The sequence below is a fragment of the Ctenocephalides felis genome, unplaced genomic scaffold, assembly GCF_003426905.1.
Source record: "Ctenocephalides felis isolate EL2017-DRISC unplaced genomic scaffold, ASM342690v1 CF-g0.4_SCAFFOLD_03571, whole genome shotgun sequence".
In the NCBI taxonomy this organism is placed as follows: Eukaryota; Metazoa; Arthropoda; class Insecta; order Siphonaptera; family Pulicidae; genus Ctenocephalides; species Ctenocephalides felis.
The window spans coordinates 59,716,367-59,732,278 of NW_020539725.1; the positions used below are offsets into that span (position 1 = coordinate 59,716,367).

The 15,912-nt window shown below is 31.7% G+C and overlaps 1 protein-coding gene across 1 annotated transcript in view; it reads right to left on the minus strand.

The window, feature by feature from the left end:
- LOC113384832 (LIM domain-binding protein 2) overlaps window positions 1-15,912 on the minus strand; it is a 40,801-nt gene that overhangs the window by 7,812 nt on the left and 17,077 nt on the right. Inside the window, exons 2-4 of the mRNA XM_026622596.1 lie at window positions 8,305-8,398; window positions 3,560-3,941; window positions 1,158-1,255 (exon numbers count right to left, since the gene is read on the minus strand). Of these exons, the coding sequence (XP_026478381.1) occupies window positions 1,158-1,255; window positions 3,560-3,941; window positions 8,305-8,398 (574 nt within the window). The remainder of the gene's footprint in view (window positions 1-1,157; window positions 1,256-3,559; window positions 3,942-8,304; window positions 8,399-15,912) is intronic.

The following is a 15,912-nucleotide window of genomic DNA, read 5'->3' on the forward strand; positions in this document are numbered from 1 at the left end:
ATAATTATACAAAATTGAAAAAGTCACAGTCTAAACGCATTTGCAAATAATTCTGTGCGACATTTTCACTTATACTGTGCTTAGCTCGGTAAGCTTAGCTAATAAATTACATTTAGCTCTGTATCTTCGAAATAGAGGGCCTGTCTTTGCCAAAACTAATCACCTCTTCTCTCAATCATTACAAATTGAATGTTTTTTAAAATCATACAAATCGGATGATCGTGTTCTCTCAAAAACTCGATATGTATTTTATGCACTCTTTTCTTCGTATCTCCGTAACGGCTGGACCTCCCTTTGCCAAAAACTAATCAGCACATCTCCCTATCAATAGGAATCGAATGTTTTTTGAACCATTCAAATCGGTTGATCCGTGCGCGCGAAAACGTCGATGAAAAATTGTACCCATACATGCACACACACACATCCATTTTTTCTGAGGTATGCCAAAACGTTCAGAAACCTTCAAAACGTCGAGAAATGTAAAAATTTTCAATTCCGATTTTCGGCCCATTACAATAACTTACCCTACGGGAAGTTAAAAATACGTGTGTTAGTAAAGACAATAAACTAGGTATTGGACGGAGGAATAAAGAAAAAAATGAAAATTGGATTTTTGGCAGACGTTTTTATAAAAAAAATGCAAGTTTCGATTAAAATTTCTCGACATTCTTTTTTTTTTAAATATTTGTTATTAAACAAAAAGAAAATCCTTCGTTCAATACCTAAATTGTTTATCTTGTAAACGATATCTCGAACAACTGTGTAAAATTTCATCAAGATCAGTTGAGTAGTTCCTAAGAAATCTTGACAACCGTCTTTGAAAACATAGTTTTGAGAAAAACGCGTTTAAAGTTTTAAGACGTTCACTTTTTCAAGGCTGTATCTCCGAAACTATTAGTCGGATCAACTTAAAAATTTAAGACAATATTCTAGAGATGTTACAGAATTTAACAAAACAAAATATTTTTTTTTTGATTTTTTGAAACCGTGAAACCCATGTAACCCCTTAAAACGTATTATAAGTTTTGAACCAACTATACAACATATCGAAGCAAAAATATTCAAAAGACGTTTCTATTAATCACATGATCGCTTTTTGAGGATTTTTAACCCCTCCTTTGGCGATATTTAAAATTATCTTACTACTATCATCTCACCCTAAGATAATTCAACGTTGAATTCGTGATCCCCTGCCTCGTGATGTTCTTGGTGAGTTGTTCTAGGACTCCTCCAACGTCCGGAGGAGGAGGCACCGGAGGCACCGAAGACGAAGGAGGCACTTGCTGCGGACTCTGCTGCTGCTGCTGCTGCTGCTGCTGCTGCTGCTGCTGTTGCTGCTGGTGATGGGACGCTACCGCCGCCACTGCCGCGTGCGTGTGCATACTTACAACGACCTGGGGGTAAAGGAAATAGAATTGTAAGGTGAATCAGGAACTACCAGGATGTAATAATAACATGTTTTGGACATGGTGAAAATGTTGGTTTTGAACCACTTGTGTCCAAAAATAAAGAGCAAAGTTGATGGAAAAGGATTTAGAGCAGTGTTTCCCAACGTGGGGCCCACGCCCCACCGGCGAGCAATTTGTAATTTCAGAGGGGCAATTTGAAAATTTTGGTGATTTTAATGTAGTGTAGTATAGTATCGGTAAAACATTTAACAAAAAAAATGCTTCTTAGATTTAGAATAATAAGGTGTCCCGGTTTGGCCGCGACGGTTTTAATTTTCAACCTAGCTTTTCTAGTGCCAGAGTTATGTTTTTTCTGCCGGGTTGACTTGACTTATTCTTATTACTTTATAATAAAATTACAACTACCCATTATAATCTGAATATAATATATGCAATGAACTTTATATAAATCTAACAACAACATTATGAAAGAGAATATTGCAGGATGCAACACTATTTGTGATTCCAGTAGCCCTTCACTAATTATTTTAAACTTCTATATTCCAATTTACGAAAATTACCAAAAATAGGTAAATCAAATTTCTGACTGCTTGACATAAATGCTTTAAAGTCAGTGACAAGACTCGACTTGAAATATGCACAAGAAAAGTAGAATTCCTTTTGCATTGACATTTTAAATTTACTCGTCAGTAGAGTTCCTTTCTTGTATATATTAGCTTTAGCTCGTCAGTGGAGTCCTTTTATTAATTTTCTAGCTCTTACTCGTCAGTTGAGTCCCTTTTTTGTATATTTTAACTTTTGCTCGTCAGTAGAGTCCCTTTTTGTATATTTTAACTTTTGCTCGTCAGTAGAGTCCTTTTACTAATTTTCTAGCTCTTGCTTGTCAGTAGAGTCCTTTTATTAATTTTCTATACTTTTGCTCGTCAGTAGAGTCCCTTTTTGTCTCTCATAGATTTTGCTGGTCAGTATAGTTTTTTTTATAATTTCGTAGCTTTTGCTATGATAAGAAAAAGCGAGTAAACGTATTTTGCAAAATATGAAAATAAAAAAGGACTCTACTGACGATCAAACTGAAATAAAAATATTAAAAGAAAAAAGGGACTCTACTGAATGCAAAAATTTTCATTTTTGATTTTCGGCCCATTACTATAACTACCTTACGGGAAGTTAAAAAAATGTTTTTTGAAGTAAAACTTCTTAGGTAAATAAATAAAACAAATATTTTTGATAAATTTTAGATAAATAAATAAGTAAAATTATTTTGGAAGTAAAATTTTTTAGGTTAGCAAATGAACAATTTTTATCGCAAATAAAAAAGTAAAATAAATTTTAAATTTTGAAGTAGAACTTCTTAGGTTGGCGATGTATAAATTAGTAAAATAGAATTTTATTTTTGAAGTAAAACTTCTTGAGTCGCGATGTGATATAGAGTCTGTTTTGATGCGCAAAAGAGACAACAGTATATAGTGAGAAAATGAGAGAGAGATATATAAAGCACTAGTGCGAAAGAGAGCGACGTATACCTCACAGTGTAGAAGAGTGACAGAGTAAGATATATGTGTACGAAGTGACCACCAAAATTAAGCAGCTACCTTTTTAAATGTAATTTTTTGATAAAAGGACAAGAGATACCAATTTTTGTTGTTAATAGAAGTTATAGATAATTTAATTGGCTATAAATTTGCTGAATATTGCAAAATGGTGGGACATTTCGTTTTGAAGTTATAAACAAATAAATAAAATTCGAGCCGGTCTAAAAGTATGAAGCAAGATATACCTCCAAAATTTAACAACAACCTGTTTCATTGCAAATTTTAAGTAAAAGGATAAGAGATACAAAATTTTGTTATTAATAAAAGTTGTAGATTATTTAATTGGCTATAAATTTGCTGAATATTACAAAACACTCGGACAAATCGTTTAAAAGTTATAAATAAATAAATAAAAATCTAGCTGGTCCAAAAGTATAAAGTGGACGAATAATTGTACCCATACATACACTCAGATACACACATCCATTTAGTTTCTGAGGTATGCCAGTAAAATGTTCAGAAACCTTCAAAACGTCGAGGAATGCAAAAAGAATTTCCTTCCGGAAGTTAATAAAATATGATCTCCTGATTAATATACAAGTGTCCTCTATCCCCCTTACCTCGGTATCAATTCCCTATGAGCTCTAACATTCAGATGCCACGACTTGATCCTCATCATATCGTCGAACGTGAACTCCAGCACCAGCCTGCCTTCCGTGCACACTTTCGTAAACATCGGCTTCCCGTGATGCGTGACCATAGTGCACTGTTCGCAGTCCAGAGTGATGCTAGTGTTGTGAAAAGACTCCTTCGTGTGTCTCATATTATAATACAATTCCGTGACGCCTCCTTCGAAAATGGATCGAAAATATCGTGGGATGAGCGTTCGTCCGATCGTGTAGCGTTTGTGGCCGTCTTCGAGGCAGAAGGTGAGCGTTAGGGATGCGTCGTCCTCGAAGAACTCGGTCGCGAAGGAGTCCCACCAGAGGTTGTCACTTTCCTGGAAAAAGATAGAGGATTTAGTAAATGGTAATAATTGAGTAGATTTGTATGTACGAGGTCTGTTCAAAAAGTACCCGGAATTTTCGTTTTTTCAAAAAAATATTTATTATTCGTCTACATTAATGTGGTCCCCTTCAAAGTAGTCCCCCCCAGATATAACACACTTATGCCAGCGTTTTTCCAATTTTCGAAGCACCCTTGATATTCACTTTTTGATATGTCCTTGAGCACTCTCAGCTATTCGCCTTTATTTCTTCAATCGAGGAAAACCGCCGTCCTTCATGGGTCTCTTCAACTTTGGGAATAGGAAAAAGTCACACGGAGCCATATCTGGTGAATTTTTGCACTTTGCAACACTTTATTTCATTTTTACGCAAAATTTAATACAATTCTTTGACTTTTCAATTCTTCCATTGTAAAAATCGCCGAGCTCAGAAAAACACGTCGAACCTTAGCGACTACCACAGACAAAAGTAACAGTGAATATAGCTGAAAATTCATCATACTTTAGGGGCATGCATACCAACACAATAAAAAAAAAATTTTGACAATCAGACACTCCAGACCCGCGAAATTTAATTATTAGTAATTCCGGGTACTTTTTGAACACACCTCGTATGTATTTGTATATATATTTGTAATATTTTTGCAGGCCAATCGTCGAATTAAAAAAAAAGATTAAATAACAAAATTATTTATTCCATTAAACGTTTCGACACTTGATGTGTGTCATCATTCAGTAATCTAAAAAACATATAACATAAATACAAAGTTAATGATAAATATAATTATTAGGTTGTCAAATATCTCCCTTCCGCTTTTTTGCTCTTGGTTTATAATACAAAAAGGCGGAAGGGAGATATTTGACAACCTAATATATAAAAAGGAGGAAATTATACTTACCAAACCAGGAAAAACAACAGAAAAAATGAATTATGATGTAAAATTGATTGAACACTAAATTTGTGTAAAATGATAACATACTATTATATTAACAAACGAGAAATAAGAGGAGCACATATTGCCCTCCTATATTTAATGTTATTGATAGCGGTGCATTATGGACACTGATCAAGGTTACAACGCAGTGTAGTCGCACACGTGTAATGAAGAAGTGGGAGCGAATTGTGAGAAACGAAAAGGGAAAGAAAAACTTAAATTATAAATTCGTTGGAAAAAGAACTCTACTGACGATTAACTGGATTTTTATAGAATCAGAGTTATGAATTCGTTGGAAAAAGAACTCTACTGACGAACAACATGATCTTTACTAGATCTGAGTCATAAATTCGTTAGAAAAAGGACTCTACTGGCAATCAATTTGATTTTTACCGAATTTGGGATATGGATTCATTAGAAATAGGACTCTACTGACGAGCAACTTGATTTTTTACCAGGGCAAAAATATGAATTTGTTGGAAAAAGAACTCTACTGACGATCAACTTGATTTTTGGCAAATCTGAGTCATAATTTCATTAGAAAAAGAACTCTACTAACGAGGAACATAATTTTTAACGAATCGGGGATTTAAATTCATTAGAAAAAGGACTCTACTGACAATCAACTTGATTTTTCCCAGATCAGAGTTATGAATCACTGGAAAAACAACTCTACTGGCGATCAATATGATTTTTATCAGATCTGAGTCATAAATTAATTACAAAAGGAACTCTACTGACGATCAACTTGATTTTTACCAGATTATAGATATGAATTTGTCGGAAAAAGAACTCTACTGCCAATCAACTTGTAATTTACCGGACGAGAGACGTGAATTCATTAGAAAAAGAACTCTACTGACGATTCACTTGATTTTTACCAGTACAGAGTAATAAATTCATTAAATAAAGGAACTAATGACAAGCAACTTGTACTTTACTACATTAGAGTTTTAGATTCGTCAGAAAATGAAATCTACTTACAAGCAACACTACTTTTTACTAGATCAGTGATATGAATTCGTTGAAAAAAAAAAGACTCTACTGACGATCAACTTGATTTTTCCCAGATCAGTGATATGAATGTGTTAAAAAAAGAACTCTAATTACACTCAACTTGATTTTTACCGAATCAGAGTTATAGATTCCTTGAAAAAAAGAACTCTACTGGTGATCAACTTGATTTTTGAAGTAGAAGTAGATTTATGAATGAATGAAGTAGAAGTAGATTTATGAATACTTATATTAATTTTATGGTCTTGACGTTTGATGTTATTCTAAATCATTTGACACTAGAAATTTGTATATGTGATCTAAAATTTGACTTTTGTCGTCGTTTTCTACACCGATTATAAAACTAAGCCTAAATTGACAAGTGGTATTTGGATGTATCCATAAGAAAAGAACTCTACTGACTATCAATTTCATTTGTACCAGATCAGAGTTAAGAATATGTTGGAAAAAGAACTCTACTGACGAGCAAATTGAGTTCTACTATACTAGAATCATAGATTGTGTAGAAAAAGTTCTCTACTGACGAAAAACTTGATTTTTATCGGTTCAGAAGCTTAAATTCGTTAGAAAAAGAATTCTACTGACGATCAATTTGTATTTTATCATATTAAAGCCATAGATTTGGTAGAAAAAGAACTCTACTGATGATCACCTTGATTTTTACCGAATCAGAGGTATAGATTCCTTGAATAAAAGAACTCTACTGACGATCAACATGATTTTTCCCAGATCAGTGATATGAATTTATTGGAAAAAGAACTCTACTGACGATCAACTTGATTTTTATCGGATCTGACTTACAAATTAGATGAAAAATGAACTTTACTGACGATCAACATGATTTTTATCAGCTCAGGGACATGAATTTTTTGCAAAAAGAACTCTATTGACAAGCAACATGATTTTTACCAAATCTTAGTTATGAATTCATTAAAAATGGAACTCTACTGACGATCAATTTGATTTTTACCGAATCAGAGTTAAGAATTCGTCAGAAAAAGGAACTCTACTTATGATCAACATGATTTTTACCAGATCTTAGTTATGAGTTCATTAAAAAAGGAATTCTACTAACGAGCAACTTGTACTTTACCGGATCAGAGACGTGAATTCATTAGAAAAGGAACTCTACTGATGATCAACTTGTACTTTACCAAATCTTAGTTATGAATTCATTAAAAAAGGAACTCTACTGACAATCAACATGATTTTTACCAGATCTCAGTTATGAATTTATTAAAAAAAGAACTCTACTGACGATCAACTTCTATTTTATCATATTAAAGCCATAAATTTGGTAGAAAAAGAACTCTACTGATGATCAACTTGATTTTTATCGGATCTGACTTATTAATTAGGTAAAAAATGAACTCTACTGACGATCTACATGATTTTTATCAGATCTGAGTCATAAATTCGTTGGAAAAAGAACTCTACTGACGAGCAACTTGTACTTTACTATATTAGAGTCACAAATTCGGTAGAAAAAGAATTATACTGACAAGCAACATGATTTTTACCAGATCTTAGTTATGAATTCATTAGAAAAAGAACTCTACTGACAAGCAACATGATTTTTACCAAATCTTAGTTATGAATTCATTAAAAAAGGAACTCTACTGATGATCAACTTGTACTTTACCATATTAGAGTCATAAATTCGTTGTAAAAAGAACTCTACTGGCGATCAACTTGTACTTTACTATATTTGAGTTATAAATTCGTTAGAGTTAAAGAACTCTACTGACAAGCAACATAATTTTTACAGGATCAGTTATATGCATTATTTGGAAAAAGAACTCTACTGACAATCAATCAGATCAGAGATATGAATTCGTTGGGAAAAGAACTCTACTAACGATCAACTTGATTTTCACCGAATTTGGGATATGAATTCATTAGAAATAGGACTCTACTGACAAGCAACATGATTTTTACCAGATCTCAGTTATGAATTTATTAGAAAAAGAACTCTACTTACAATCAACTTGTGCTTTACCAGATAAAGGGGCGTCCATTAATCACGTGAGGTTTTCAGGGGTAAGGGGGCTTTGACAAAAAATCTCGAAATATCACGTGCGGGGGAAGAATATAGTAAGGCATCACGTGTTTTTTACCATTTATCTGAATTTAAAAAAAAATCAGACATTTTCAAAACAAATAAAAAAAATACAAAATTTCCTCGTAACTAAAAGTACATGGAAGGGTAATTTTGAATATCACCAAGGAAAAAGAGGGGTTCAAAAATCCTTAAAAATCGATCACGTGATTAATGAGACATCAATTCGGTATAAAAAAACTCTACTGACGATAATATTGATATTTTTATGAATTTTCAAGTTTTCATATAAGTTCCATAAGTCAAAAGATCAAGATTTCTCTTAAGTTTTCTATTATATATTCCGTACCTCTGATCTCTGCTGCAGCCTCTTGTTCAATTCGTATATCCTATAATCGGGTTGTCCAAAATAAGGTGTATGCCTTCTAGGTACTGGTAATTGTCTGCAAAAAAAGAAAAAAATATAAATTAACATTCTATAAAAATTCTTATAAAAAATTATAAATTAACATTCAAATTAAAACTTTCAAATTTTGTTCAAAAAACAGACTTTTATTTCAAATTGAACTAAAAGTTCGAATCTGAAATAGAAACTTCTTAGTAGTCAATTAAAAAAAATTGTTTTTTAATTACAATATTTATTACAACTGTTAAATAATTTAACATCTAGTAATAATAATAAACAATAACATAAATTTAAATAAAAAAGAGTACAAAGGATAGAATTTACATTAAAATTTAAAGTTGCCAAAAATTGAACAAATTCTAAATTTTTAATATTTAAAATTTAGCATTTTTGTATAATTTTAATAATAAATTAGAAATTAGTATCAGTATTAGTATTAACAAATTGGTTGTTAGGTTTCAAGAACTTGTATTAAGGCAAAAATATGCTTTTCTGACACCACTAGTTTTTGTAAATAAATCGAAGTTAAGTAAAACTTGCACGATTTTTTTTAAGTTAACCAAAAGTCATTCATAAATTTAAAAAATCGAATTTGCAAATAATCAAGAAGAAATTCCTAATATCTATACGAGTCTTTGAATTGAGCGAATGTACCTTATATTTATGTATCTTATATACACATACGCATATACATACATGCATATATACATATGTATAGATATGTATATAATATATCATATACAAACGCGTGTATATATGCTCTGTCTATATACCTTGTGTAATATATTATATATACACATATGTATAGATACATATGTGAGTGTATGTGCGTGTGTATGTGTGTATGCGTGTATGTTTATTATTTAAAAAAAGTTTTAAACAATAAAAAACGAAGAAAACCAACACGGAGCAAGGCAAAGGCAAATATGAGTAATTTTCGCAAAACCTGTTTTTGCGCGCCAAAAATTAGAGAAGAACTCATATATATATCACACACACACACACACACACACATATATATATATATATATATATATATATATATAATGAAAAACATGAATTTCTTTCAAAAATTTATTTCAAATCCATACGTTTCGGATATAATCCTACCCTTCATTCAGTGGAAACTAAAAATAAAATTTGTGTTGATTCATTGCGTTTATTTATTGTTCTATTATTATAAATAGTCAAAAAAAAGATCCTTCTATAATTCTTCATTTAAATAGATTTTGTTCGAATTGTAGTACAGTCGGGTTAGAAAAATCTATATTGGGTTTAATATATATAATATATGTTAATATTAATTTTCAATTTATTAATTTTTCATATATTATTTTCTCAGCGTTTCAAACATAACAAATGTCTCCTTCTACAGAAATTTTGACACCTCCAAATTCAAAAAAGAGTCTCAATATACATCCAACCATACACACCTATATAAGAATATTTTATTAATTGTTTTTAATTTTATACTGTATGTGTATTACGGTGGTCCTTAATATGGATGTTTCCGAATTTTTTTGCTCCCAGGGACTCAAATGCTTCCAAATTGATAAATAAAAATTCTCTGAAAGTTTTAAGCCTTAATATTCATTTTAAGATAGTCCGCACTCCAACAAAAGTTTCTTGGTTTTTATTCTTAGGTAAATTTTTGTTGTATTTTTTTTATTTATGATCAAAATAAGCAAATATAATATTATTCTTATAATTTTGATTCACTTGTCAGTAAGTTATGCAAATTCTAAAAAACAACTGGAATTTTACCCATGTTATTTCCATAAGAAACTTTGATTAGAGTGCGGAATTTGTTAAAGTTAATATTAAGAGCTAAAACTTTTAGATAATTATTTTTTAATAAAGAAATTCGAAAACATCCATATTAAGGACCACCCTAAATTATTTTTTAATGAAGAAATTTGAAAACATCCATATTAAGGACCACCCTAATTAGTATATTAATGTTTGTGTCTAAAGGTGACATTCCACATTTAAGAAACGTCGGTAAAATTGAATATATATATTTTTGTTATTTAAATAAAAAAAATAATAATGAACAGATATTGTAATTTTAACATGTTAATTGTCGTGTCAGTCATATGTTTCTGACACTAAGAAGTTCTACATGAGCTATATCAGACATATATGTCAGTCATACGCTGTAAGAGAAAAAAAATTAATATAGGGCCATGTCATATGCAGTCATATATGTGAGACATAAAAAATAGTGCTTTTATAGGAATTTTGACAAAAAAATTACTTCCCTTAATAGATTTTTAGCTAGATTATCTAATATAGCCCTTCTGAAAATTTATCTGATACTATCGTGGCGATGAATGTGTTAAAAAGGAGGTATAAGGAAAACTATTAACGATAAAAATACTCAAAATGCTAGTGATGTATGGCATCGTGCCTCAAGGCAAATTACTGGAACTTTCCGTAACGTACCCCTATCAATAGAAATCGAAGCCAAAATGTTCAGAAACCACCGAAACGTGAAGATATGCAAACAATTTTAATTTCGATTTTTGGACGATTACAATAACTTACCCTACCTGAAGTTAATTAAAAGAAATTCTACTGAAAAATAATAGAAAGAAACTCTATTTACAAGCCAATTTGAATGAGAAAGGAGCAAACTCTGTTGACGAGCTCCAGGAATACAAAAGGGACTCTACTGACGAGCAAAATAGAATAAAAAGGAAAGCAAACTTCGACGAAATAAATTTCATGAGGCAAATTGGGACGCTCATGAAAGGACTCTGCTGACGAGCAACTTTAACACTTTAATGACCACGATAATATCAAAAATCTCATCAGATGGGCCATGATAACTTTATTGGATAATTTATTCAAAAATGTATCAAAAAAGATACTATTTTTTATATGGCACACAGATATGACAGACAGATATGGCCCAAACATAGTCAGGCATATACTTGTGACAATAAAAATAGTGATTTTAGCAAAAAAAAAATGTTTCCCTTTATGCTATTTGATCTAATGAAGTTAAATGGTCCACTTAAAAAATTTAACATTTATATATTTATTAATAGTGCACGAGTGCCTAGTAGTAGATGTCAAGGTAACAACGGCGTCGTCGTCGTCGTTTCCTATTCCTAAAATCTATTAATACATTTCTGTTCTTTAAATACAAATACAATTTAAAATGGGTTCAGGAAATAGGAATGAGATGAACATACACTTACAAATACACACACACCTACACCTACATTTACTCTATATCTCAAAAACAAGTGAATTCACAAATTTTTTAACAACAATATTTGAAAGTAGAGGGTAAAAGATTTGTGACCTTGATTGCTAACGGGAGATAAACAGCAATGTTTGAAAATCCATAACAAAAGTATTTTCTTTCCTTGTTAGTTTTTGTGGTCGTGAGCACTGTTGTTTAGTTTATAAAAACTCAATACAATTTTTAAGTATACGTTATTTTATTGTTTTGTAAGATAGATTGTTAATTTCAAGTGAGATTCAACAGTTTATTTTATATAACCTCTATAAAATCTTATATCTGGGTGGGGACAAGGAACCAAGTGAATCTTTACCCTGACAAAAAGTGTTAACAATAAAAAATGGCAAATAAAAAATTAAATTAAGTTATAAATTGCAATTTTCAAAGATATCAAATTAATAAAAAAAAGATTAATTAATTAAATAAATAGTTATTTAATTCTGCTGCTAATTATTTCTGACAAAATACCATATCAAGGTTATATATAGTGTTATCTTTGTAAGAAATGTATCCATGAAATTTATATTTTGCATCGTTTGAATAATTTAGCTAATATTTCGTAAAATACATTTAAAATTAAAAATAAGACGTTGGGCCTGTTTGACCCCTGGCTGTCCCATTTTAACCCGCCCATGGAAACAAATTTTTGAAAAACAGCAAAAAAAACACATTTTTACAATGATGAATTGTAGTGATGAAAGTTAGGAATTTTTACTGAACATAGTCAGATAGATGTTTGTTTGATATGTGTTATTTATTGTGTGATTTTCACAACATAATTGCTCAAATAAATAGTCATTTGCAAACGCTAACATTGATATTAATATTATTATTATTAGTATCTTATTAAATAATTAATATTTCTGATATTGTTATTTTGTTATATTTGTTATTATCTTTCACTTATTGCTTTTATTCTACTTTATTGTTTTCCTAGTATTTTTATTATTCAGAAATTTTACTTATTTTACATATTAATTGTATTATTATTATTATATGATTTTATTTTATATCAAATCAACATACTACGGATATCATTTCATTGAAAATTCTATCCTTCATTTTGTGCTCTTTTGATTAAATATATAATTGTTCATTACTTTTACTAGATGTTAATTATGTAGCAGTTGTAACAAATATAGTAATTTAAAAAAAACTAGTGGGGGGTATGGCATCGTGCCTTAAGGCAAATTGCTGGAACTTCCCGTACCGTAACGAAATGTTCGACGATTACTGAATGTTTTCAAATAGATTATTATAAATATTGTAATATTTGTCTAATATTTATAAGAATTATATAAACTGAATTGCAAAGTTGAAATTATTTGTATTAAGTATATTAGAACTATAGTCAGAATTAAAAATAAAATCTGAATTATTTGCAATATACAAAAAATTTTAAAAAATAAATAAATAAATAAAAAATAAAGTTGAAACAAAAATTTTTTTTCAAAATCAATTATTTTGTTAAAACAAGCAGAAAGTTCTTTGAATCACTTAAATCGAACGCTTAGTTCTGTTGTGCCATAAGCGTGAATAAGAAATAAAGAACTTAATTTGTAATACAGAAGAAATTATATGAAACACTGGTTTGATTTAGAAAGTTTATTTAGAAAGAATGATTAAATGATTTTTGTATGTTTGTTGTTCGCTTCTTGAAATCTGCAGTGTAAGAGAGAACTAAAGATCTGTTTTTGCGATAAGGAAACCTCGGTCTGTCTGTCTTCGGGGATGCTCGTAAAGATTCGGTCCATAGTGCATAGGCATAGATGGGACCTGTGCATCTTATATATTTAAGTCGAAGCTGCATCGGGGAAATTATGCATAACAGTTCTCTTAAAAACTGCCATTTTTTTAACATTTAGCTCTGCGGTATCTCCGAAACCGCTGAGCCTACCTTTGCCAAAAACCAATAACCACTTTTCCCCGTCATTACGAATGTTTTTTGGATCATACAAATCGGATGATCCGTTTTCTCAAAAACTCGATTTTTATTTTCTGCACTCTTTGCTCTTTATCTCCGCAACTGCTGGACCTGCCTTTGCCAAAAACTAATCAGCACATCTCCCTATCAATAGGAATCGAATGTTTTTTAAACCATTCAAATCGGTGATACAAAACACACACACACACATTCAGTTAGTTTCTGAGGAATGCCCCTTAAAAATGTTCAGAAACCTTCAAAACGTGGAGAAATGCAAAAATTTTCATTTTCGATTTTCGGCCCATTACTATAACTACCCTACGGGAAGTTAATAAGATTTAAAAAAAAAAAAATGGAACTCTAACGACCATTTACCACTGTTTAAAAAAGAATTAAAAAGGAATAAAAGGGACTCTACTGACGATCAAACTGAAATCGGAATAAATTGGACTCTGGTGGCAATTTGAAATTGAAAATTTGAAATTTGAAGTGTAAAATGAACTCTACTGACGAGCAAATTTAATCGTTGATAAAATTTCATTGACTGACGAGCAATTTAAAAAAAAAATAAAATAAGACCTATGAGCAAATTCAGAAGAAAGGACTCTACTGACGAGCAAACTTAAAAAAGATTACTGACAAACCATTATGGTTTAAAACTTCACTGATGAGCAAAAAAAAATATTATTAATACCAATTGTTATTTCATAGGGATTTGTTTTGTGTCAACATGAACTGGTTGTAAGTTGCAACTTCCAAATATGTGTAAATAATCGACAGAAATAAACAGAAAATTCGAAAAACAGCGTTTTGTTATGTTAAAATGTTCAAAAACCTTGAAAACGTCGAGAAATGCAAAAATTTTCATTTTCGATTTTCGGCCCTACGATTTTTATAACTACCTTACGGGAAGTTAAAAATGTCCTACAGCAACTCTGAATTATTTGTTTGATTGCTACTTACACCTAGTTCAAATATTCAATCAATCAATCATTTCTTTCTCAAATTTTTCCTCAAAACACTTGCTCCGGTGTACATCATAACACCGCACCACACCACATCTACTACTACTACATCGACGCGCCGACCCACCGACACAACGACCCGGCTCGTTCTCACACACAAAACACCATTGAGCCATTGAACGTTTACACTGCCCGAGTAGAGTCTGCCTCGCCGTTCGATACAGCTCGTATCTTCCTCTCAACTAGAGTGAAAGAGATAGAACGACTCTTTTAATATGACGGAACGAGGTGCGCTGTATTGACGCAGTGAGGCATACTCTGTTATGTACCTCCCACTAATACACAGACAACGGGAGGTTGAGGAGGAGAGTGAGGAGGAGGGTGAGGCGAGGAGAGTGAAGCGCGGAGTGCGTAAGGGGGTGAGGCAGAGGGCGGACGAGAGAGAATTAAAAGAGGACGTCGGGGGAGCGGAATTAAAAATTCGAAATAGATTTCGACCAAGATTCTGGTGAAATTCTTTAATATAAAGGATGCTACTGACGGGCAAAGTGAGTTGATACATTTGCAATATTTGGAGCGTGATCTGCACGGATCAGGAAGCATGGATTGTAAGGAAAAAACTCCTAAATGTGCTGCATTTAGGGATCAGAGATGTGAACTCTTAGAGAAGAAACACTGACGACAAACTAAGTCAGACCTCAAATATGCTAGAAATGACTCTACTGACGAGCAAGTGAGACCTCACATAACATAAAAAAGGACTCTACAGAAGATCAAGGTGTGACCATATGAAATTGGTAAAAGGTCTCTACTGACGAACAAACTGTGACTGCATAAATTGAGGAAAAAGAACTCTACTGACGAGTAAGGTAAGACTATATGAAATGAGAAAAAAGACAATACTGACGAGCAAATTAAAAGTGAACATGACTGAGACCACATAAAATGAGAAAGAGAATTCTAATGACGAGCAAACTGAAAATTGAGTAGAAGGGACTCTACTGACAAGCAAGGTGTGACTACATAAAATGAGAAAAAAACTCTACTGACAAACAAGGTGTGACTATAGAAAATGAGAAAAGGGGCTCTACTGACAAGCAAACTGAAATCGCATAAATTGAGAAAAAAGACTCTACTGGCGAGTAAACTGTGACTACCGAAAAGGAGAAAAAAGGACTCTACTGACAAGCAAGCTGTGTTTACGAAAGATGAAATAAGGGACTCTACTGACGAGTAATTTCAAACTACATAAAATGAGAGAAACGGACTCTACTGACAAGCAAACTGACCATAAAAATGACGTGACACATATATTGAGAAAAAAGGACTCTACTGACGAGCAAACAGACCATAAAAATGACCTGAACATAAATTGAGAAAAGGAACTCTACTGACGAGCAAATAGACCA